The sequence below is a fragment of the Pteropus vampyrus genome, unplaced genomic scaffold, assembly GCF_000151845.1.
Source record: "Pteropus vampyrus isolate Shadow unplaced genomic scaffold, Pvam_2.0 Scaffold126, whole genome shotgun sequence".
NCBI classification, from domain to species: Eukaryota; Metazoa; Chordata; class Mammalia; order Chiroptera; family Pteropodidae; genus Pteropus; species Pteropus vampyrus.
The window spans coordinates 3,126,316-3,151,540 of NW_011888907.1; the positions used below are offsets into that span (position 1 = coordinate 3,126,316).

General features: G+C 50.4%; 2 protein-coding genes and 1 non-coding gene across 8 annotated transcripts in view; 1 reads left to right on the plus strand and 2 right to left on the minus strand.

Annotated features, from left to right (window-relative positions):
- Nucleotides 1-14,088, minus strand: part of SLC25A42 (solute carrier family 25 member 42) — a 36,698-nt gene extending 22,610 nt beyond the window's left edge. For 2 of the 5 annotated variants that reach the window (XM_011366729.2, XM_011366727.2), the window contains exons 1-2: nucleotides 12,736-12,802; nucleotides 10,055-10,182 (exon numbers count right to left, since the gene is read on the minus strand). Coding sequence is in view for 2 of the 5 variants with exons in the window: in XM_023534532.1 (XP_023390300.1) it covers nucleotides 12,736-13,327 (592 nt within the window). In the remaining 3 variants the exon portion in view is untranslated. Of the gene's footprint in view, nucleotides 1-10,054; nucleotides 10,183-12,735 lie in introns of all 5 variants that reach the window. The other 3 variants (XM_023534532.1, XM_011366730.2, XM_011366728.2) reach the window with 3 other exon arrangements.
- On the plus strand, nucleotides 4,390-4,463 carry TRNAA-UGC. Its single transcript has one exon. It is a non-coding gene; the product is annotated as a tRNA-Ala (tRNA).
- A 3,671-nt stretch (nucleotides 14,089-17,759) lies between the features above and the next one.
- The window catches only part of ARMC6 (armadillo repeat containing 6), a 14,053-nt gene continuing 6,587 nt past the window's right edge, over nucleotides 17,760-25,225 (minus strand). The window contains exons 4-8 of one of the 2 annotated variants that reach the window (XM_011366739.2): nucleotides 21,596-22,169; nucleotides 20,439-20,584; nucleotides 19,887-20,018; nucleotides 19,508-19,645; nucleotides 17,760-18,468 (exon numbers count right to left, since the gene is read on the minus strand). In XM_011366739.2, coding sequence (XP_011365041.1) covers nucleotides 18,256-18,468; nucleotides 19,508-19,645; nucleotides 19,887-20,018; nucleotides 20,439-20,584; nucleotides 21,596-22,169 — 1,203 coding nt within the window. In that variant the 3' untranslated portion in view covers nucleotides 17,760-18,255. The remainder of the gene's footprint in view (nucleotides 18,469-19,507; nucleotides 19,646-19,886; nucleotides 20,019-20,438; nucleotides 20,585-21,595; nucleotides 22,170-25,225) is intronic. The other variant, XM_011366740.2, reaches the window with a different exon arrangement.

A 25,225-nucleotide genomic window follows, 5' to 3' on the forward strand; every position in this document is an offset into this window, starting at 1 on the left:
AGACCAAGGAACCATCATAGATCAGAAGAAACTAAGGAGACAGAGGACTAAGCGCAGCGTGTGAGCCTGGACCAGAATGGGAGCATTAGGACAAATCTGGGGAAATTCGAATTCAGTCTGGAGCTGAGTTCAGGGTGTTGCATCAATGAGAATTTTCTGGTTCAGATAACTATTGTGGTGGCACAGGTGCTAACATTGGGGGCAGCGGGGTAAAGGGTATATAGGGATACTTTGTTTCAAAAATTATTTTGAAACAAAAAGCTGAAAAAGAAAATGCCTTGAGAAACCCAGAAGCTTCTGGGACGTGCTAAAACTTTCACAGAAACATTTCAGATGTCTGTGGCTATCAAGGGGTTGGCCCAGTGACCTGGCTCTTCTCTCTCCAGTCTACATCTCTGAGCCAAGAGCTCAGTGTCATAGGCTGGGGAAGGGCGCAAGCATCCATGGGAGCCCTGTGTGAGGGATTCGCGCTGTGTGGTTTGTGGGGTGACCACTGCTCTTCTTGGCAGGTGCACCTTGACCCCTCTCCTTGGAACAGGTTGTGTGTATGGAAAGTCAGCAGGTGCGAGGTCTCAGGCCAAGGCCTTCTCTGGGGCCTGCCTTTGGCTCTGCATATGGGTGAGAATGGGGTGAAGACAGATGCTCTACACCAGCAGTCCCCAACTTTTTTGGCACCAGGGACCGGTGCTTTGAGAATCTAATGCCTGATGATCTGAGGTGGAGCTAAGGCGGTAATGCTAGCGCTGCAGAGCAGCTGTAAATACAGATGAAGCTATGCTTGCTTGCCTGCCACTCACCTCCCGCTGTGTGGCCCAGTTCCTAAAAGGCCACAGACTAGTAATGGTCTGCAGCCCAGGGGTTGGGGACCCCTGCTCTACACAATGGCAGCTATTGTTCATTATATCCCTTTGCCCCTGTGTTCTCTGCTCCAGCCAGCCTTAACCAAGGAGTGTTGGGGCTGCTTCACAGATGGGGAGGCCGAGGTAGCACAGTCCTTGCCTGAGACCACTGTAGTAATAACCACACCTCTAACAACTAGAATGTTGCTGGCTTATCTCTTCACTTTGCCAGTGAGACATGGAGAAGCTTGACCAGACCAAGGGCCGAGTGAACCCTAACGTTGACACAAAAAACCCAAGCTCCAAGGCCATGGTCATGTCCTTCTCTACAGAGCCTGGCACCCAGGTAACCTCAACACCATTTCATCCTGAACAATTCTCTTTAACCTAAAGGAACTACAGTGCAGGGGAGGCAGAAGCAAGGGTCTGGCCACACTCAGGTCCCCCAACGGCATTGGCAAAGCCAAAATATCCTAGCAGCTGCCGGAGCTGATCTGGGTGAGCCTAAGGGGCAAATGTCAGTGTGAGCCCGTAGGCCCAAAACTTGATTGTGTAGACAGAAGCAAGACCATGCAGGCACAGGGGTGTGGCAGGCACTCCAAAGCTCACTGTGCTTCCCCACCTCCTGAGACTGTCCAGTCTTCTGAGGGGCACCCAGGGCCAGAACCTGGGCAGTGGGCACTGAGGGGAACTTACTCCTTTACTCCTGGTAAGAGGTCCCCAGACAGGGGGAATGGTGCCAGGTTGAGAGGCCCATGAGCAGGGACTGAAGGTCCTGGAATCCTCTTATACTGACACTGAAGGAGATGGTCCTGGAGAGGTGGAACCATAAGGACTACTACGGTCCAATATTTAAAGGGCTGTGATGGGCTAAATAATGGGCCCCAAAGCTGTCTGTCCTAACCCACTGGAACCTGTGAACATGCTACTTTACATGGCAAAGGGGCTTCTATGATTGTGATCAAGTTAAGGATCCTGAGATGGGGAAACTCCTGGATTATCAGGATAGCCTCAATGTCATTGCAAGGTCTCATGAGAGGGAAGCAGAAGGGTCAGAGGAGATGTGACACTGGAGGCAGATTCTAGAGACATGTGAAGATGCTGAAATGCTGGCTTTGAAGGTGGAGGAAGGGCCATGGGCCGGAGCATGGATGCGCCTCTAGAAGCTGGAGACGGCAGGACACAAACTGTTTCCTGGAGTCTCCAGGAGGAGCATGGCCCTGCACACTTATTTGAGATTCTGGCCTCTAGAATTGAAAGATATAAACCTATGTTGCTCTCAGCTTGTAGGTGTGTGGCAGTCTGTTACAGCAGCCACAGGATACTCACACAGGCTGTCATAAGGAAACAGCTCATGGGAGCGGGAGCTTTGCGGATAGCTTGGTGGAGTCACAGGGAGGTCAATTCCAGGTCAACATAAGACAGTGAGGAGCCAGTATTGCTCAAGCCCAACCACTGCCCAAGGAGGATGGTCATTCAGTCTCTAGAGTAGACCCTGCTGGCCCTGGGAGCACAGCAGTGAACAGATGCAGTGCTTGTCCTTATGCAGCAACTCAGTCTATGAAGGCGGCAAACAGGGAGACGACTGAGTGATGGGGGCCGAGACTCAAGACCAGGTGGCTGGGCCAGCCTCTTTGAGGGGCGGTGTTGGAGCTGAGGCCCCAGTAAACTGGGAACAGGTGGGAGGTTTGGCAGGTGCTGCATTCCAGGCAGTGAGACAGGATGTGCAAAAGACCCGAGGCAGGAACTAGCCAGATAGAGAGGAGAGAGTGTGAGTTGAGGGAGGTAAGGGTCACTCTGAGCTGCAGTGGGGGAGGGGTGCGCAGAGGCAGAGAGGCCCAGAGAGGACACCTACAGAGTCACTCAGGTGAGAGGGTGGGGTTTCATGGAAGGAAGCCTGCCCAAGTTCTGCTGAGACCTGGGGCTGGTGGGGCCATTTTCCAGGAGGCGAGGCCCCTGTTTGAAGGCTCTAACCTCAGCAGAATTCTTACCCATGTCCCTATAAGGACTATGTAGTCTTTGCCCACTCCCACCTGAAGCTTCCCAAATGAGAAGAGGTTATCAGGACTTCTGGTACCACCTGGTCCCATCACACCACGAGAAAGGGTATGAGCACAAATATACAAAGCACCTAAGTTTAATTAAAAACACCCCGAAAACCACCTGTGTGGGTCCTATATGGGTGTCGCTTCCCTCACCCACTCACCTCTGCTTCATCACCCTACTGGGTGAGTCATAATAACCATTCCTGTGGCTCCTTTTGGATCCAGTCGTTCCTCTTGGTGGAAAGCCACATCCTGACCTCTCCCTAGTCACCTGTCAAGGAAGCATCTCCTTGCATAACCTCCTTGCATAACCTCCTTGCATAATTGGGAAGACAGAGTCACAGAGTCAAGGCTGGCTTTGCCCTTCACCAGATGACAGCCCTTCACAAGCTCCTGGGCCTTGTGGCACTACGTGGAGTGAGGGAGCCCAACACAGGACCAAGTTCTTCTGACTCATCCTGCCAATGTCTACCTAAACCTGCCCAGAGAACCCAGAGTCTTCACACACAGGGAATGTAGATGAGGCAGCCACTTTGCAAAGCAGTCTACAAGCTTCTCAACTACTCTCACTGCCAGGCCCATGCCCAAATTGATTTGTTCTAACAAATCCCTGCAATCCAGGTTCATGGCAGTGCCAGGTGCAATTGCCAAAAGGTGGAAACAGCACAAATGTTCATCAATGGTTAAACAGATAAGCAAAATGAGGCCCACTCATACAATGGAATATTACTCAGCCATGATAAGGAATGAAGCACAGATTCATGCTGCAGTATGGATGAATGTTGAAATCACACTGACTGAAAGAAGCCAGACACAAAAGACGGTGCCAAATGACCCTAACTGAAATCCATGCACAGTATGTAATACAATGTGGTCCAGGACACACAGTGGAATGTTATTCAACCTTAAAAGGTAAGAAATCCTAACCAATGCCACAACATGAACCTTGAGGACATTTTGCTAAATGAAATAAGCCAGTTATAAAAAGACAATACTGTATGATTCCACCTATGATGTCTCTAGAAGAGTCTGAATCATAGAGACAGAAAGTAGATGGGTGGGTACCGGGGCCTGGGTGTGTGGGAATGGAGAGTTAGTGTTTAATGGGGACAGTTTGTTTGCAAGATGAAAAAGTCCTAGAGATGGCCAGTGATGATGGTTGTACAATGTGAATATGCTTAATGCCACTGAACTGTGCACCTTAAAATGGTTAAGATGGTAGATTTAATATATTTTATCACAATTTTAAAAATTCCAAGCACAGACAAAACTCATCTGTGGTGATAAAGATTAGAACGGGGTTACATTTGGTGGGTATGATAGGGAGGGGGTGTGGAAGAGTCAGCTGTGGGTTTAAAATGCCCTGTATCTTGGTCTGGTTACATGCATGGATGCATGTGTAAAAATTCCTTGAGCTGTGCACTCAGGAGTTATTCACATTACTGTATGAAAATTACACCACAATAAAGAAAATTTAAGCAGGTAAAAATAAGACACCCAGGAGTGGCTCCATAGTGTAGTGGTTAGCACGTCTGCTTTGCACGCAGAAGGTTCTGGGTTCATGCCCCAGGTGGAGCCACGGACCAAATCCCAGGTGCGCCAGACCCCAAGTGCACCAAGACCCGGGTGCACACTGCAAGCGTGTAGGAAGGGACGACCCACCTTCAGAGACTCAGTTCTTAAGGGGAGACAGCAACATCCATGGGTCAGGGGTGGAAGTAAGGCGGGTATTAAAGAGGGGGAAAAAAAAATAAGACATCCAGAACTGCCCAGGCCCTTCCAGGCCCACTGACCCTGAGCACTGTGTTCCTAACTCCCAGGGGACTCTAATGGCACCAGAGGGACAATGTGCTCCACTTGATATCACTCAGCTTCCTCTTCACCTGTGGAGAACACGTACTGATGATTTTGGCAACGACTAAAAGTCTGGAGGGCGTTTAAGCTGGAAGGTGGGACATACTCATAGTGGATGTCCAGCCGCCTTCTGGAGATAGCACCCTGGGCAGCCATGCCCTCCACCCTCTGTCACCTCGGAGAAGCGGGGCTGACTCTCCCCTTGACTCCAGGGTGACCTGGGGACCCTGACCAGGTCATGAGCTCACACACCTGCGTTTGGGGCACTGGACTCAAAGGCTGAGATTTCTGAGAGGGGGGAGGGGAGGGATGGGGAAGGGTGCGGCGGGGGCGGGGAGGGGGGGGAAGGGGTGTCCCTGGGCCAGAACAATCCTCTTTCCCAGGGAAGGGAAAGTGGGTTGGCCCAAGGGCAGCAATTCAGGGCCAAGGCCAGGAGGGGGAGGCAATGTCTGCAGACTGGGGATGTCCTGTCTGGAACTTGTGGGAAGAACCCAGACCTTTCCACCCCGGAGCTCATGAAGCCCCTTTTCCAGTTCAGCCAGTGTTGGATGTTTCCATCCCTACACCTCCCAGAGCCCCTACTGGTCTATTTCCCTTACCCTCCTCCAGCCCTTGCTGCACTTCCAACCCAGTGGGCCGAGCCTCAGCATGCTCTGCAGAGGCACCTTTAACAAGCACCATGAATTGGGATTCAGGTGTGTCTCTGCTAGTGCTAGGGGTGGGAACCAGGGGCCAGGTGCAGTGGGGCTACCCCCTCATCTGTGGGTAGCATTCACAAACCAGCCCCCATCAACAAACGTTCCTGTTTCACGCTGTATTTCTGTTCTTTCCACTCATCAAACAAAAAACCAAAGTGAAGTGGGGTTGGGCGGCCCCTTTTGTGATATAACTTACTGAACAGAGTTGTCTGGAAACTGTGAACCAGGGGTCATGGGATCTTAGGGAGCCCAGCTTGTGAGCCCCATACTGCAGCTGCTCCTTGTGCATGGCTGTCCTAATACACCCATGCAGACACACAGAAGCACACACATGCACTCACACATGCACACACACTCGCGCCTAACTCCCTTGGAAGCTCCTTGCCCAGGGACACCATTCATGCCAATGTGTGGTGGGAGCACTACAAGGCCTTGGGACATATTTGCACAAACAGGGGCAGTTTTTAGGTTGACGGAGTTTACAAGCAGCCACAGAACAGATAGCTTAATGGCTTGGTAAATGGAAGCCAATTAACATCCTATCTGACTGTTGATAAGGCCTTCCCCTTTTCCAGTTAATGGGCTTTAACTTCCGCCTATGAGAGCAGAGCACCTTACATAACGGCTGCTCCATTAACCCTGACCCAGCCAGTGGCTGTGCAGTTCTCCCTGCTGCATTCGCCTCTGTGTATGCCTTTCACACAAACACTGGTCACTGCAACCTATGCTGCAGTCCCTATGGGTTAGACACACAGGCATCCATTTCCTGAAAGATCCAGAACATTCTATGGTTAGTCACTGTCCTCGGTCCTTGCAGACAGTGCTGCCGCACCTGTCGCCAACTGCACTTGGAGTAACCTAAAACTGAGGCAACTCAACAATACTGAGAAAGCACTTGTGTCATGTCCAGATCCCAAAAGCCTTGTGTTCTCACCACATGGAGCCCAGCATGACACTCACACCTACTCAATTATTTTCTGGATGAGTGAATTAATTCCCTGGACACGCCAAGTTCTGCTTTGGCTGCACTCCTTTCGTGCCTGGCAAACTCCTTTGCATCCTTCAAAGCCAATCCTAAATGTCTTGGCTTCACCTCTCTAGAGTGAGCTATTCTGCCCTTAACTGAACACTCCATGGTTCTCTGCTGCGCTGGCAGGGGCCACTTTTCATTTGTCTCCCCTGCTAGGCTGGGGGTCCCAAGAAGGCAAAGGCCTGGGTCACACTCAGTGTCTATGCCTAGCAAGGAGGCAGAGGCATATGCCTACAGACAGGTGCTTTTGCTATCTATCTTCCTCAATCCCTGCCTCATTTCCCAAGCAGGAGCATCTGTGAGCTTCCTGCCACACGACAATGCTGTTGTGGGAAGACGGGGTCCCGCAGGTGACTTTGGATGTGTCACTAAACCCCGCTGGGCCTCAGTTTCCTCATCTGTCACTATCTTCCCATGCTGGTGCTGCTCAAGTGGATCACAGGTGTTGGTAAGTATTTTTCTGCCTAATAAGGAGTCAGACAGGGCAGGGAGGGAGCCCACCTACCACCACCTAGTCTGAGCAGGCCTCCCAAGTTCCCAGATCTTTCCATTCAGCCCATACCCCCCATGCCAGGGCCTCCAAAAGAACTGAGCACTGGTCCCCAGACAGGAGTGCCACCCTGTCCCCTTCTCTCTCAAAGCCACAGGGACCTGCCAATCATAAGAGAGGGTCTCACATATTTCCCCAGCCCTGTGTCTCAGAATCTCTGGGGACACTTGTGCAAGACTCCTAAGTGCCCACCCCAGACTTAAGTCAGAGCCACCAGAGTGAGGCTCAGGAAACTGCCCTTTAGGCAAGATAAGGGGGAGGCATGCTGTGCTGACAAATACAGCAGACCTGGCTATAACTAATACTTAATTGAAATGTACATAGTCACTTTTCCAACTCATTCCATGGCAAAAGCATAGAATATGGAGAGGAAGCAATGGCTCTGACATCTGTCAGGAGCTCTGCGGGGGCACATTTTATTATAGAAGCCTTGAAACCCACTGCAAGTCTGGTCTCTTGTCCAGGTCCCCATTTCACAGTCGAGAAAGCACAGGCCATCAGAAGCTCTGAGCCCAGGTCTGCTGACCTCACCAGCCCATAGCAACCTCGACATGAGCCCTCTCCTCTGCTGTGTCTCTCACCAGCACCATGGACAAGGTCCCTCTCAGGACCCTATCTGGCTCCCCAGGCCCTTGGCCTTCTCTTGGGTCCCACATATCCAGGCTCACTTGTTCCATCTGCTTACACTTCGCCATTGAGTGAACTCCTTGATGGCTTCAGATCTCAGGGAGCCTTCCTAGACCCCTGAATTAGCACCCCAGCTTCTGGTCAGGACCAATCAATTACAGTGCACCAATCACTTGGTGAGGTCCTGATCTACATCCACATTTTCTACCTTTCTAAGCCCCAGTAGTTCTGCTTCCCCTGCACCTGTCCCTGGCCCTGGAACACAGATATTTATGGATTGTAGAATGAGGTTCGGAGTTTGTTCCACTCCTGGAGGCCGTACTGATGGCAGTGTTCCGGGATGGTTTATAAACATCCATGTCTAACAGCAACTAAAAGCATGATGCTACAGCAACTTGTTTGGATTCAGACTGACCTACATCTGTCTCAGCTCCCACATGATCTCCTTGTATATCTTTGGGCAAAGACCCTCTCAAGCCTTGGTCTCCCTTCTGTAAAACTGGGAGGACCTAGGACCAAGTTCACAGCCCAGTAAGCACTTGCCAAGAGGCGTCAAAGAGCAAAATTGAAATGTACTCGTTCACTTGTCCAGGTCCTTGCTAGTTCTGGGCAGAGACCTCTATCTAAGGGCAGGAAGGCAGGTGATCAAAGGTACCCACTGGGGCTGCCCATATAGGCCATCTGGAGGATCCAGGAAATGTGCTCCAACCCTGCCAGCCTCTTGCTCAAAACAGCAGAGGCAGCTGAACAAGCACTTTCTCAAATAACATCCTGATGGGAATGCTGGTTTCACAGCTATAAGGGTTTAAATGGGGTCCCTCAAAGTACATGTCCACCCAGAACCATAGAAGGTGACTTTATTTGGAAATAGGGTCTTTGTAGATGTAATTGGTTAAGGATATCGAGATGAGATCATCCTAGATTTAGGGTGAGCCCTAAATCCAATGACTAGTGTCCTTAGTAGAAGACATAGACACACCATGCGGAAAAGGCGGCAGAGATCAGGGTGATAGAGCTATAAGCCAAGGAACCCAAAGGTTGCTAGCAGCCACCAGAAGCCAGTAGAGAGGCTTGAGACAGATTCTCCCTCAGGCCACTGGTAGGAACTAAGCCTGCTGTCCTAGTCTGTTCAGGGCTGATGTAACAGAAGGGGTGGCTTATAAACTACATAATGTATTTCTCACAGTGCTGGAGGGTGGAAGTCTAAGATCTGATAGCTAGTGGCTGTCTTCTCACCTGTCCTCACATGGTAGAAGGATCTAAAGTAGAGGTCCCCAACCCCCGGGCCATGGACTGGTGCCGGTCCGTGGCCTGTTAAGAACAGGGCTGCAGAGCAGGAGGAGAGCAGTGGGCAAGCAAGCGAAGTGTCATCTGTATTGGCAGCCACTTCTCAGAGCTAGCATCACCGCATCAGCTCCACCTCAGATCATCAGGCTCTCACAGGAGCACCGGTGCCAAAAAGGTTGGGGACCACTGGTCTAAAGCACTCTCTGGAGTATCTTTTATAAGGGCATCAATCCCATTTGTGAGGGCTCTACCCTTATGACCTAATCACCTCCCGAAGGCCCCACCTCCTGATTCCATCACATTGGGGATTAGGTTTCAACATATAAATTTTAAGGGAGGGACACAAATTTTCAGTCTATAGCATCTGCCTTGATTTTGGCCTCTGGCCTCCATAAAACTATGACAGAATAAATGTCTGTTGTTTTAAGCCACCCAGTTTGTGGTAATTGTTACAGCTGCTCCAGGAAACTAACATGGCAGGAGTCTGAGACCAAACCTCCCAGTGTTGACCTGTCCCTGTCCCTGAGGTCACTGCTCTCCTCTGTGGACCTCAAGGGCACTCTGTTGGCAGAGCTTCAGCAGAAAACCTGGCTTCTGCTGAACTTTGTTGAGACTCCTAGAATTTAACTACTCAGCTGCAGCAAAAGGTACTCAATGAAGAAAACAAATGTTGACAAGTGTATTTTAAAAATAGCACAGTGACCAGGGAGGAGCTGCCAGGGGCAGTGCTTTAATTCTTGAGCTGGGTGTTAGTTTCATTATTCCTTCTACTTTGGTTCTTTTCATGTGAACATTATTTATTTTTTGTTAAGTAGTAATAACACCCAAACAAGCTAATAGTTCTGATCATCGCAGTATTCCTCTAATGTCTAACTGCCAAAATAGAAAAGAACAAAAAATAAGATGACCCGACAGTCTAACCTCAGACTGATATTGCCCTGTATCTGGTGCCAATAATGAGAAATTGCCAACCACTGAGAAAATCTGGAAACAGATTCCCAAATAGATTTAACATCTGATTTCTATCTCATCCTTCACCTCATTCTTTTGCTGATTCCAAGTAGAAAAAAAAAATTTAGCAATCATTAAACAGTTCTTCCAGTCAATTGTTCTTGTTAAGATACCTGGAACCAATATCTCAGGACATGCCCTCCCAGGACTCTGGGTGATCCACCTCCTCCAAATCCAAGGTTTCCTTCAGAGTTTTGCAGAGGAAGGACTCAAATAATTCTTGGATTGAACTTTAGTCTGACTGTGGAAGAGAAACAGAAATCTAACATTTAATCACCACCACATAAACCAGAATCCCTAAGAGATGGACAGGAAGCATGGAAGCAACATTCAAGAGGATGACGTGGGCTGTTTTTCACCTATCAGATTAGAGAGACAAGACACTTGATAAAAATCATCCTGGCCACTGGTAGAGAAAACAGACATTCCAACTTCACAGCTAAGAGACTGCTGATCACATAACCTCTCTGGAAGAACATTAACCATTTTAATGAACATGCCCTTTAGCCTGGCCACTCTTAAGAAGTCTCTATATTGGATGTAAACTCCAAGAAGTCAAGGAGGTTTTGATGTGTCTGTGCTATTGGAGTCCCACATATATTCACTACATATTTGCTCATGCTTGAGTCTATTCAGTGCAGCACGGTTTATAAAAGAAAATATGAGCGACAACTTAAATAGCCATCAGTATGAGACTGTGTATAAAATCAACATATCTGTTGGGTAATTTCTGATGCAAATTTACCAGTGATTTAAAAGGGGCCAGAGGATACCCTCTGAGGCATAGACTACTCTGGAAGGAAACAAATTATTAACCATGATGCCTCCAGAGAGGGATGAGGTGCAGGTACTGGGAGACCTGCCTATTTTGCTGTATGCCCTTTACAACTTTTTTTTTTTTACCATGTACATCAATTATCTTGTCAAAGTCTATAAATATTTGCATATGTGTATATATGCATACACACACATATGTATATATAAGATGTGTGTACGGTGTAGTATATATGAATGTATATATATGCATATCTGTAAAACATCTACATATATGCATACACATACACACACCTGTTTTAAATGACTCCTTTCGAATTTGGACAGAAAACCTCAATGGCTTCAGTGTCCATAGGAGAAGCAAAGGTGACATGACCCTCTGGCACTATCTTTGCAGGGAGAGACAGGAACCGGGGTAAGAGGCCCTATGCAAGTCATACAGGAAATAGCACATTATTGCTTTTTTAACAACAAAGCCAACAGTCTCCTGTGCTGCACATTTGCAAATCACACTCAGAGGAACTTGAAAAGTTCCAGAAAAATCATCCCCAGCACTATGCCAGGCTCCAGTTTTGCAGTTTAGCTCTAAGTGGCTGTAACATTAATTCTCTCACTCTGAAGAGTGTTTCCTTACTCTCAGTTCATTGGCTTCAAGGGCCCAAGGAGCTCCGGAGGGTTAGCGAAGGGCTTCGGTCTACAGGAGCGGGAGCCAGAGGCCTGGCAATTCCCTCCCAGGTGACCCTGCCAGCAGCAGCACTCCATGTGTTGAAGCCCCGTTCCCCAGTGCCCCCTAACCCCCCGACTCCCCAGAGACACATGCTCCAGCAGCGACCAGGGGCCACTCTTCCAGCTCAGTCTTTCCAGATTCAGTTAGTCATGATGCCTGAGGAACAGCTGCAGGGAGGGTGGGGGTCCCTTCCTCTGCCAATCTCTCAGAGATAAGCACAACAGATGGGCAAAAAATGGGGCAGGTCCACAGAGAAGGGTCAGTAATGCTCTAGGAGGGGTGGGCTCTGCCTCCCCAACTCAAGTCACTTTAGGTTTGTTGCTGATAAATAGACATTATTCCGTTTTTGTCTGGGATGGGATTATTCTAAACTCAGAAATCACTTTATGAACCATCATAAATGAAAAGATAACATCTGAGTGGGCTTTTCTTTGTGGGGGGTGGGTGGGTGGGTAGGGTGCAGTGATCCTGAGATAGTAAGGTTTGGAAAGATGAAGGACCTGGGAGGGTGAGAGTTACAGAGAGAGGCACAAACACAGGTGCACGTGGAAGAAAGTATGGGCAGGTGCACTGACTGGTGGTGTGTGAGAGAGGGAGCGCTGCTAGGGACACAGGACAGGTGGGGATGGGGAGTACCTGAGGGTCCTGACTCAAGTTGCTGAAGGGTAGGGCAGTGAGAGTAGCACCGACTTGGATGTGAACAAAGTAAGTGAAGGGATACCAGCAGGCCTAGATGTGAGTTTGGGCCACAGGCTCAAGTGTCGGTGTGGGGATGCAGGCCCAGTTGTGGAGGCACGGGAGTGCAGTGCTGTAGGGAGGAGACAGTTCAGGGTGTGCGGTGTCATCTGGAGAGACAGTCTTAGGGGATGTGGAGGGTGTCCATGAGTGGGGCACCCTGTCCGGTGTGTGAGGGGGGCCATCAGTGGGGGCAGACTCAGGTGTGTGTAGGGCTGCAGACCTAATCTTGGGAATGTGGGGATATGATCGAGGCAGACAGTCTCAGGTGTATGTTGGAGGGGGTGCCAACAGGAAGGGACGCAGTGTCAGATGTGCGTGGGCTGACGATGAGGGGCTCAGACCCGGCCGTGAGGGCCCTCAGAGGACACCAGACACTGGGTGTGGGGGACTGGGGGGCTCTAACCTCTCTCTGCCCCTGCGACGCTGCTGTCACAACCCCGCCTCGTCCGTCTCCGCCCTGAGACCCATGACAGGGCCGTGTCTCGCTCTGGTTCGGTCCAAGGGGCACTGGCCTCCCTACGCCTGCACCGCCCTGCGCCCCCCGCGCTCGCTCACCGGCTGGGACGCGTCGCCGTCGCCGCCGCCGCCTCCAGTCGCCACGGCTCCGCCTCGCACACTCCCCGAGTGAGCCGCGGGAGGGGTCATTGGCGCGCTCCAATTGGTTGCATGATGGCCAATCAGCGCTCGAGACGGCAAGGATTGGTGAGCATAAAGCAGACAAGCAGCCCCTAAAACCAATTGCTGAGGGGTAGAGGCGGGCTGTTGGGAGACACTCTTGGTCCCTGAGGTGGTCTCGCCGGGTGCGAGGTGCTGGGAGGTGCAGGCCTGGAGGTAGGCAAGGATTGGAGCACTGGCAGAAGACAGGCAGTCTGACCACCAATCGATGGGGAGCAAGAGAGGGCTCCAAGGTGGCTGGCATGACTGGTGCGAGAGGAATGGAGGCAGTAGCCTGGAGAGCGACGATAATTGGCTGCGAAACTGAAGATGGGCAGGCCTGGCGGCCAGTCGCAGGGGCCGTAGGCGGTGCGCCCCAGGAAGAGCTGGAGCGTACAAGGTGCAGAGTTTGGCCCTGAGCCTGGCAGCCAGAGGTGGCTTCGGACAACCTGTGCAGGGTACCCTGAGGCTGTGTTGAAAGAATTTGCGACATCACGGCCGAAGAACTCGTAGATAATCTTTCATTCCCTCAGTCCCCACTATTCCTTTGCAAACGACAGGGGGAGGGCGAACTCACTGAAAGTCACTCAGGCTCGCCCTCTGCAGTTCAGTTATTGTGATGACGAAAATTCTCATTCAACGCGCTTTGTGATTTTTCTGGAAGTGTTTGACTTTTCTGAGTGCAAGCATTCTGTCCCACTATCCCGTGGCATCCCAGTTCTGCCTCCTCCCGGATAAGCCTTTTGTGAAATATATGCTTTTTGTGAATCCTAACCACAATCCCAGGAGTTCAAAGCGACCATTGGCCCCCTTTACAGAAACCAGAGCACAAAGAGGTCAAGCACTTTGCCCAACATCACACAGCACTTCAGTGGGTGGACATGGGCAGCTTGCTTTTTGGAAGGTAGGTAAGGCAGTATCAGAGAACTTCCACTGCAGGCCTGAGAGACCTCGGTTCCAATCTCTGTCCAATCACTGACCCACTGCACAACCCTAGGCACTTTGAGTCTGTTTCCTCAAGGGACAATCATTTCTATACATTAATCTTTCCTCTCCGGGGTTTCTTCCCGGGGAGAACTTATATCTCGGCCCCCACCTTGACCTTCTGGTGAAAGCCTTCAACCCGCAGCAGGTCACATCCGGCCTGTGAGCCTTGGCTTCTCTGTGAGCTATGATTCATGGGATTCTATGCAGACAGATACCAACAGTTTAGGGAGCCATCTGCCATCCAGTGCTTTGCTGTCACTGGCACCTTCCCCAAGCCCACCCCTTTCTCTGACTCCCTTAATCTCCAGGGTGGAGAGGGTTATAAATAATCCCAGATACTGGCTCTTATTACTCCAGGTGCAGCCAAGGGTTGATGGATATCCAGTTCAGAACCAGGGAGTCCTGGGAGGGAGCAAGGCTGAGGTAGGCTGAGCTAGGCCTTAATAAGGGCTCACATTTCAGGGCTGTACAAACCTCGCCTAAGTGCTTAATCTAAAGGGCCTCCTTGGAGGAAATGACTGGGGCTCACACCATGAAAGTCACTAGACCCAGGCCACCATCTAACTCCCGATATTCCCATAATATTCCTACCTCCTCTATACTTCTCAGCTGTGGTTTGCTTCCTGAAACATCAAGGCCCTGGTCTACATTCTGTCCTCTGGAGAAAAGAAGGAAGCAGAATCTGCCGAACATCTACTGAATGTCAAGTCCTTGCCAGGCCTGGCACTTCCCAAACATCATGTCACCATGTGATTTCCACATGGGGTGACAGTGCCCACTTTACAGGTGAGAAAACCCAGCCTCGTGTAACAAGTGTTCCTTGCTGGAAGGGCCTGGGGCTGAGTTTGAATCCCTGCTCTTTCTGATGTCCTTCAGCAAGTGACTCGAACTCCCTTCCTCAGTTTCTTCAACTACCTCCCGGCGTTAACAAAGTGAATGAAAGTAAAACATAACTGAGCACTCGCTGAGCATTTGTAATGGACAAACTGTTTTGGGGCCTGTTTCCCTTTCTGTAACTAGCACTTTATGTAATGTGGACAGAGACCAACTATGGGTGTGGTTTGCAGCCTGAGGAGGGAGATATTAATTCCAGAGGAGTCCCCACCCATAGCACCTACCTGCCAGGCCCTGGGAGGGAGGCACCAGGCTCTTGGAAAGTCCCATAGCACCCCCAGAAACAGTGCCAACTGAGGCAAGGGTCAGGCAGTGGCCCAGCATCCAGCTGCCTTTCCTGATGGTGCCAGAAATGCTGGCTGGGCTCTGGCTTCTGTTTGCTTGTCAGCAGACCGGTGCCAGACAACCTTGCCGTCACCTTCCAACAATGGCAGGCAAAGCCCCTTGGCATCAGCAACTGACACCCCCACTATGGGTGCCTTGGCTGTGCCTGGCCAGGGTGCCCAGGATCCCAGCTCTTCTGAGCTGGCCTGGTTGCCCCTGAGCAGGACACTGCTTCTCTGCCCTAATTTCCTCTACCTTTTGGGGATCTCAGGAATCACTTCACATGACAGCAGTGAGCCAGGCCTGGATCCTGTGATAGGGCTTAGTCAACCGAGACTAGAGAGCCATTTGCCCAAGATTAGCTTAGCAACGCTAGCAACAGAGGAGGAGGCAGAGGCAGATTGAGCTGGATTTTCATCCTGCTATGGTCCCCCAAATACCAGCAAGTCTATTTCTCATCTGGAAAGTGGGGTTCACAGGCACTGCCTCTCAGAGATGTGTTCAAAACCCAGGAGCCTGGGCCCTTCCCTGGCTAGAGGGACGTCCTAGACACAACAGTGACTATAGCCCATCCTAACAGTCTCAAGGCAATCTCACTCAGTCTCCCTGACTCTGATAGGCCAGGCCATTCATCCAAGAGCACCCAGCAGCAAAGACACAACCTGAATGTGTTGGTACTTTCCTTGCAGTGGTGTCCCCCTCAGCCCATGTTTTGATGTCAGTGATAAGGTCAGTGAGTGCTCCTTAACAGGGTACTGTGTGGGGCATAGCCCCAGGCAGGCCTTATAGGGGGCTATGGCCCAGTACAGTGACAGACATTTAACCTGTTTGCAGATGAGGAGGCTGAGGCTCACCTGAGGTGGCAGGGCAAGAACTGGAACCCAGGCATGGCCAACTTCTGTGAAACATAGGGTCTTCAGCTGGACACAGTGATACCCAGCCTGAGGATGTCCAAACAGCATATCCACTGAAGATGCCCATTTCTTCAGACTAAGGTGGGAAGGACTGATAAACTGGAGCCACCCCTCCCTGAAGCCTGCAGCCAGAAGGCTGGCTGGGAGCCCAGGGGAGAGCCCTAGGCTGTGGAGGAGGTCTTCCCTCCAACCACCCTATGTACTTATTATTCAGGTATATGTTCAGAAATGTTTATAGGAAACTGGAACAGAGCAGGGAGACAGGAACCTGCCCACATGGAGCTCATGGGCAGTGGGGGACAGACAACCAGGAAAGCATATAAACAAGGGGAACTCAGATAGGGTCAGAGGCACAACACAAGGGGTGATAGGGATGGGGGTGCCAGAAAAGGGAAAGGGTTAAGGGGGAGGGTGCTCCAAACAGAGGGCACGGCATGTGCAAAGGCCCTGAGGTGGGGAGGCTGGTGTGGCTGGAACTGTGATTAAAAGGTAGCATGGGAAATATAAGGGTGGGAAGTGGGCAGGACCTGGAGGACAGTTTGGTTTTACGGGGAGGGCAATGGGGAGTCATGGGCAGATTAAGAACAGAGATGGGCAGCATTTCAGGATTCCTCAGAAACTAGCTGGCAGCACCTACCTCCCATGTGACATATAAAGAAACATGAGGCTCACAGGGCCTGAAGACTACCCAAGGTCACAAATGTGGCCAACTCAGAAGTCAAAGTCAGGGCAGCCAAGAGTAGGCAAGGGATCCTTCTTTTGCACACTAGCCAAGTACATGGTGATGGGAGTCAGGACAGGTTCACGTCAGCCCCACTGAGCTGGCAGGACCTGCCAGCTGGGGGCAAAGGAGACTTAGACACCACAGGGAGGTGGTGCCTCCACAGCTATGTGCGTCAGCCAACCAATTTCCATGGAAGCCAGGAGCCTTCTGGGAAGAGGGTTTGCACTGACGTCAAGGGTAGAATTGGAGCCCTTCTCAGGCTAGAGGAAGTGAATGACCATCAGTGGGGTCAGGGCTCTGAGAGAGAAAAGGAACTCTGAGGTTCAAGCTAGAGGGGCCGGGTATGGTGCCTGGAACCCACCAGGGATCTCAAGGTTGTTTTGATGCTGATGGGGCAACGCAGAATGCATGAGCGGTCAGGTGACCACGATATACCCTCCAAGTGACTGCAGAGAAGGAGAGTTGGGGTCTGCCAGGCACAGCTGCCTGGGGACCACCATAACACTTGGGGGATAGAGTGGGCATTGGGGGCAGCAACAGTGATGTCCACCCTATGGATGGGGAAACTGAGGTTCAGAGAGGGAAGGTGGGCTGCCCAAGCCACCCAGCAGGCAAGGACCTTAATGTGGCCAGGAGAGAGAGTGCAGGAGAGTCCTCCCGGGGTTACTGAGGTGAAGCTAGTACAACTGGGTACCTCGCATATACCAGTCTACTCTAACACTGAGGGGAGCCTCTATCCCTCCCCACACTCCCTGTTTTATGGAGGATCAAATTGAGGTTCAAAGAGGTTACATCACTTGCTGAAAGGCACATAGCTGAGTGGAGGCTGGATGCTGAGCTCTCCAGCACCCCAAGGTGGTGCTGGGTGGCTTGGGCAGCCCACCTTCCCTCTCTGAACTTCAGTTTCCCCATCTGCAGGCTCAGAAATAACAAGCTTGGCAACCACAGACCCGAGACTCATACGATTGTGATCCCAACAGACTGTCTGAGGGTAACACTGGATCCTATATTCCAGCTGTTCTCAAAACCATTCTGCTTTCCTCAGCGACCCCATGGCCTGCCCAAACAACTATCCTCAATCGTTCGACCAACAGTCTTTTATTACCACGCACCACTGGCTGGCCTGGGGCCCCAGAGGTGGATCAGCCTCAGTCCCTGCCCTTTGGCCAGCAGAGCAAGGTATCTGTGACCCATTTCAAATATGAAAAAAACAAGAGCAGGGCCAGAATGGACTTCAAGGGGGAGGAGCAGGATTCTTGCCCCACTCTGCCACTGGCCAGTGTAGATGCCAAATTTCAGATAGCTCTTTGCTCCAAGGAACACTGAGAAGGCCCTTCTGGTAGGAGAGGGCTTAGGGAATGGGCACGACAGGTGACACCAACACTGTCAGCTGGTGAGAGGAACATAGGACCTAGTGTAGACTCCTCACTATAAGGGGGTGCTCCCTTTCCACGCCTGTCAGAAAACACCTCTCACTAAGTGAGGGGAGGAATCTGGGGAGGGGCAGGACATGCATTGATCTCCCCATTTCCTGAGTCGCTCGACTCACCCAGACTCATGGCCCAGACCAAGGCTGGGTCATGGTGCCAAGTTGCCCTTTTGGCCAGTCCACAGCTCTCGGAGTTCAACACGGCAGCCCAGGTCCCGCAGGGCAGCTTTGGCCACGTCCTCGCAGTCTCGGTGGATGGCACGGGCTTGTGCAATGAGTGCCTCCGCCCCCAGTTCCAGGATAGGCTGTGAGAATGCTTGGCTACGGGACACCAGGTTTCGGATCAGCATACAGGCCTGTTTCTGGAAGGGAAAGCAGGTGAGGGCTATAAGAAGGTGGGTGGAGCCCAGGGGTAGGGCCCACTCTGACCTAGTGGTCCTCTTCATAACGCAATTGGTCAATGATGATCGCAGCCAGCATTCCTCAGGTTCTATACTGTGACTCATCAGGCCAGAGGCATCTCTTCACTTCATGCTCTCGGCAGGTATGGAGGCAGGACTAATCCCCTATCTCCCAGGTGAGGACACTAAACTTCAGGATGGCCAAGGGCTTGGCAGGTGGGGTTGATCCCTCAGGTGTGAATCCTCAGTCTCATAGACTCTGGCATGGGCCCCAGGGGAGGGCAGCAAAATAGTGGGAAAAGGGGGAGTACACAAGGCCCATCCTTCAATTACATTGTTACTCCTTCAGTCAACATTTGCAATCCTGCATATCTAATATGCGTGGGTGTCTAGAAGCCCCACAACAAGGCATCCACCACCAGCAGGAGAGCAGATGAGGAGCAGGTGAGGTGTGAGGGGCTCCCACCAGGGTGGTTGGGAGAGGACAAGGCGATGGGCCAAACAACGGCAATGGCATCTTGGGGAGGGACCAGAAGAGTGAAGGCCATAATAGGCCCAGAGCCTGGTGTGTCTAAAGCCCATGAGGAGGCCCCAGTGCTGGGGGCGTGCAAGAGTAGGAGGTGGGAGAGCCCAGGGCTTCAGGGAGGAGTGTGGGTTCCAGACCAGGGTTTGCGCATGGCCCCATCTACAGTTCAGCCCTGCCTACTCCCCAGTGAGGCGTGGACAGCAGACCAAGGCAGGGCTAGAACTGCCCCAAACCCCAGCAGAGCCCCATCTGCTCTCCCCTACCCCTCCTTCTCCCTAGATCTCTACAAAGGGCCTGCTAGGAAAGATCAAATGCAGGAAGAGCAAAACAGCAGAGACAGTACACTCTGGAGGATAGGATGTAGCTACAGGACTACAGTGATTGAAAAGAAGAATCTGTAAGTCTTGGGCTATGATGGGGATGGCTTCTGTCTGGCCCCCACCAGTCTCTTGCCCCTACTTCCCCCATGCCCACCTGCACGCCAGCTTCCTGTGGGTGTGCCTTCATGGCCTCCAGTGCGGCCTGAGCCCCACCGCCCTCCACGATGACCCGGCTGTTCTCTGGCTTACGCAAAGCCAGGACGCACAGGGCTGCACAGCTCTGCTCGCACACCTGCAGGGTGAGTCACAGGGATGACTGAGACCAGGACAACAGACCCCAACAATCATCAGCTCCCCAAGGTGAGTGCCCTGTGACCTCATCTGGGCTGTATGGGTTCAGTAATAACAGGAATGGTACAAGGATGACAAAAATATCATTCAATCTCACCCCACACCCCCATTCTCCTGACCCCACTTCTCCCTCACCTCCACTTGAGGAAATGGAAAGAGCGTCACACAGATATAGGTGGTACCTGAGGACTAGCCAGGTGCCGGGTCATGGCAGCCACAATAGACTCTGTCCCGCCGGCATGGACAATGGCATCTTTCACATCATCGTTGCCTGCGATGGCCCGCAGGGCACTCAGCACCTGCTTCACAAGGTCCTGCATGGAAAGCATGAGGTGGTCACCCCTGGCTGGTCCCCCTCCTGTTGTGCCAGGAGCGTGCTGCTTGGTTGCTGTGTTGTAGAGGGTCTGGGCCAGGCCCGATGACACCCACTCTCATTCCTCCCACTCCTGGTAGAAAATACAAAGGTGCTAAAGGCCAGTAAGAGAGGGTGGATGGGTTTGTCTGTCCGCAAACTTTTTCTCAACCCATGGATCAATGAGAAGTAGAAACCACACTTTGGTTCTGAAGTCAGCAGACAGGGTCAGTGTGTTCTGACTCGGGCTTGTGTGGCTGGTAGGGGCCCAAAAGGCAGAGTTCCCTGGGAGGCTTGAGCCTCCCCCAAGTGTGGAGAAAAATGTCAAATCAAAACCGAGGCAAAGGGGATTTCACACCCTAAGATGGCTCTGGATACCCACTTGGTGGTCACTGCAGTTGGCCAGCAGGGCCACCAGGACACTGAGGCCCCCAAGGTCGACGACCTCCTGGCAGAACTCATTGCGGACAGCCAGGCGGGACAAGGTGCTGCAGAGCTCACTCAAGACACTGGGGTTGTCAGGGAATGCTGTGGAGAGGGAAAGAGAGGCACTGTGGGAATAAGAAGGGGGCAGAGGACCAGCCACTGCTCTGGCTCAGAGCTAGTGGTTCTGGTGCAGATCTTGCTCTACTCTCTGCCTTGGCCTGGTGGCTGCCTGACCCAGTAGAGCTTTAGTGAATACCAGGGGCTGCCCAAACCTGCAGTGCCTCCTGCTGGCTGCTGGGGAAGACACAAGAGGGGCCCTGCTCCCGCCTCACCAACTTACTATGCCCCAGATAAATTCCAGACCAACTGACGGTATCACCTAAAAAAAGAAAACCGTAATAGTGCTATAATAAAACATCCAAGACTATTTTTACAGTCTTGGAGTGGGAATGACCTTTCTAAGCGCAACTGGAAACCCTCTCTGGGGGTGTGGAGGGGAGATTGAGGCAGGCCCACATCCCTGGCCAACAGGGCTGGCAACCTACACACAGGCCTGGCCATGGAGCCAGAGCCACAAGCAGGCTAGGAAAGGGAACTCATTCTTCTAGCTTATTCTGTGCATTCTTCTAGCTTATTCTGTGCATTGAACCCCAGACAGGCCTCTTCTGGTGGGTGCAGTGAACAGGGGGCTGGTGCTTTGAGATCTGACTGTCATCTGAGTCAAAAACATATACATGAATAAGAATTTGTGGCCAAGTGTCACCCAAAGTGTAAACTGCCACCTGGGACTGGTCACAGTGAGTGCTGGCAACATTTCCCCCATCTTTGAGAAACACCTTTGTTTTTCCCTTTGGGGAGCTCTCCCTACCCCACTCTCAATCTGTGGTTGGACAGAGCCAAGCTGCCTCCTCAAATGGCTTCAGACATAGGCACAGGACTTGGTCTTGGCCAGTGAGTGCTGGCCTGGACCTCTCCCAGAACAACTAGGAGTAAGAATATTGTTCCACAAGGGCTGCCATGTAGGTAGGACAAAGCTAAGAAAGTCAAGTGGAGCCTAGAGCCAAGCATGCCTGAAACAGTCCTAAGCTCTAACTCTAACTCTTGCTCTCTTACCTTTGGCAGCATCGATGAGCACCTTCAAGCCTCTGTTCTCCTGCACAATCATCTTGGCATGGTCATGGGCATGGCCGAAGGGCACACGGATGTCATCATCAAAGGTCATGATGCGGAGGGCCCAGCAGGCCTCCCTGACCACATCAGCACAGTGGCCATGCCGGGTGATGGCGCCAGTCAGCAGGGGCAGCACGCCAGCCTTCACCAGGCTCTGCCGATTCTGCTCGTGTTTCAGGCAGGCATGGCGTACACAGCGGATCCCAGAGCAGATTAGATCCGTCACTTCGGTGTTCTGGGCCAGCGTGGCCACCAGCAGCTTCAGGCCCTGGGTGTCTAGGAGATCGGGCTGACTGTCAATCAGGGCTGACAGGGCATTGAGGGCCTGCAGCAGGAGGCCCTGGTCACTCACTGCAGCCAGCTTCCAGGCAGCGAGGAGGATGGGGTAGGCACCCTTCTGGGCTGCCAGGAAGCGGCAGGCCTTATTCTGCTTGCACTGCTCGCAAAAGCGGGCAAGGTGTGCTGATACCTCCTGGGGGTGAGAGCAGGCAACAGATTCCTGCAGGTTGTCCAGGGCCTAGGGAACACAAGAGAAACCTCAGTGTCAGCTCTGCCCAAAGAGGGCCACAGCAACAGTGCTGCACTTCTATAGGATCCCACCTCTGGGGTTTGGGCCTGCACCAGAAGTTCTGTGGGGCCAGTTCCAAAGGTGGCAGCTCCCACACCTATGCTTCTAGGAGATTCAAAGGCCACATAGAGGGAAAGGCCCAGACCTCTTAGTGTCCTTGCCAAGGAGCCACACACATGAGTGCAGAGATATTAAACATTCTGGCCTTGGTTGCCACTGCCTGAGTGGCCTCACGTGAGACTAACAGGAGAACCATCCAGCTGAGTTCAGGCAACCCAGTGTAACTATAAGAAACAATGAAATGGCTAATTTTTGGGTTGTTTATTATGTGGTCATAACTAACCAACACACTCTCCAATGGCCAGCTCTCCAAAGACAAAAGCTGCCTTCACCAGATCTGCTCACACCACATGTCTCCTGTTTGTCTCTCTCATTCATTCCACAGATATTTACTGAGCATCTGCCAAATAAAACCACACTGTTGATTCACTCAAATTCAACTCTAAGACCTTGGGGGAAAAAATAATGATGAGAAAAAACAATCTGAATAGTACAGACAAGTCTAGCTGCTATTCAACTCCATGACCTCAGGGCCTGTCTTAGCAGGAGCCCAAGGCGAATCTGCACCCCTGGAGTTTCTGAAGTCATATGCACCCCACCCAGTGAGGGTGATTTTACAAATGCCATCAGCCCAAACGCCTTTGATTTTGCTTGACTACCTTGAAAGGCGAGAATGCCTGTTAGCCAACCCTCACTGAGCCAAATTTGTGGACTTAAATGAGTATATGTTACAATGAAACTGAATATTAAAGAATAGGTTAAAACCAGAGCAGAAACCTGAATAGGCATTCCCCTAAAGAAGAATCATGAGTAGCCAATGACCACGGGAAAATGTGCTCCACATCACTAATCACCAGGGAAACGCAAATCAAAATCATAAGATACCATCACACCCTTCAAGGTAGCTACTATCAAAATAACAAGTGTTGACAGGAATGTGGAGAATTCGAGCCCTTGTTCATTGATGGTGGAATGTGAAATGGTGCAGCTTCTTTGGAAAACAGTATAGTTACCATATGATCTAGCAAACCCACTTCTGGGTATACACTCAAAAGAACTGAAAGCAGGGTCTCAAAGAGAATCCTTGTGCAGAGCAGCATTATTTAAAATAGACAAAAGGTGGAAGCAACCCAAGTGACCATCAATGGATAAATTAATAAACAAAATGTGGTCCATCCATACAATGGAATATTATTCAGCCATAAAAAGGAAAAAATTCTGACATATCCTACATCATGGATGAATTTGAGGACATTATGCTCAGTGAAATAAGCCAGTCATAAAAGTAAGTACTATATGATTCTACTTATATGCAGTCTCTAGAGTAGTCAGATTCATAGAGACATAAAGTAGATGGTGGATGCCAGGAGCTGGGGAAGTTGGGAATGGGAGTTAGTGTTTAATGGAGACAATTTCAGTTTGGGAAGATAAAAGAATCCTAAACGTGAATGGTGGTGATGGCTATACAATGATGTGAATGTACTTAATGCCACTGAACTGTGGACGTACAAATGGTTAGAATGGTAGGTTTTATGTTGACTCTTTTACCATAAAAACAAACAAACAAACAAATGGAGGTTGTGGCATTTTAGCAGGAACCCTGCAAGAAACTTGAAAAGCATATGACACAAATGCCATCGATAACGCACACTACTTGAGTTACAATTACTCTATGTTTAGTTAGATAAGAGAGGATAAGAAACAACCAATATTTGCACACTGGTATCCATCAAAGAGATTTATGAGAAATCTCTTCTTGATCTGTTGTCTTCAGGGTTGCTAGGTACTGCCTGCAACCTGACACTCAGCAGGCTAGTTGAGCAGAGAACAATTGCTAACGTGGATGTGGCAGAGCCAGCTGTGTTCCACCTGTGACAACTCCGCTTGGTGACAGGGCTTTGTTTACAAACCCTACAGTCATTCTCTCTGACTGGCAGCTTTTATTCTGCACTTCCCACATATAAAACTGGCCAGGCTCACTTTCTACTCAGAGTTCCGACACTTCATCTTGGTTTTATTTTTACAAGTCTGTTTGCAACAAACTTCATAACTCTATTAGATTCATTTCAAAAGGCGTCGCTGAGTTGTATCTTTTTTCCCTCCACAGATAAGCATTTTTTGTGCATCAGAACTGAGACACATAAGCAGAGGTCAACAGTGCCATGGGCATGTGAGAAGAGGTTGGTTCAGTTGTAAGGTAGGAACAGGGCTGGGAGATGTGAACACCAATGTGTGTGACATCATCCCCAGGGAAGGGTAAGAAGGAGGCTGGTGAATGTACAGAACAGAGACTTTCAGATTTTACTATAAATGCTTGAGTATTGCTTGAATCTTTTATGCTAAAAACATATTCATGTTCTTCTCTAATGAAAAATAAATATTTATTTACCAAATTTTTACCCAAAAAGTTACCAAAATTTATTCTATAGAATAAAAACTCTAAAAAGCAAAAAAACAAAACTAACCTCATATTCTCTAGTCTTACCATAGGTTTAAAGTTTCTGTACACAAAATGGACTTATGCAACAAAGTATATGCTTGCATTTTCATTCCATTGTAGATTTGTAGAGTGGAGAAAATAGAAGGAAAATGAATTAACTGTTTGTTTTCATTTTAAGTGCCACATTATTCTTTAATATAAGATCTTCAGATTAATTCTACTGTTTAGGCTAGGTCACAAAGTTTGAACTGCTCTAGAAGAGAAAAAATTGCTGTTTCCTTTAAGGATCTTTTTGCTTTAAAAAATTTGGCAACAGAATGCCAGCTTTTGTGTAGGCCTGCCCTCTGGTAACCATATGGGCAGCTACAGGGACTCATAGCAGTAACACTCTTAAGCAATCTCTTAAGTCTATCTGTAGCCTCTTGCTCTCCTTAGTTTCACAAAACATTTTGAAATTTGTGCCCACAATACATGGGAAAGGAAAGGATGCTATATTAAATCTTAT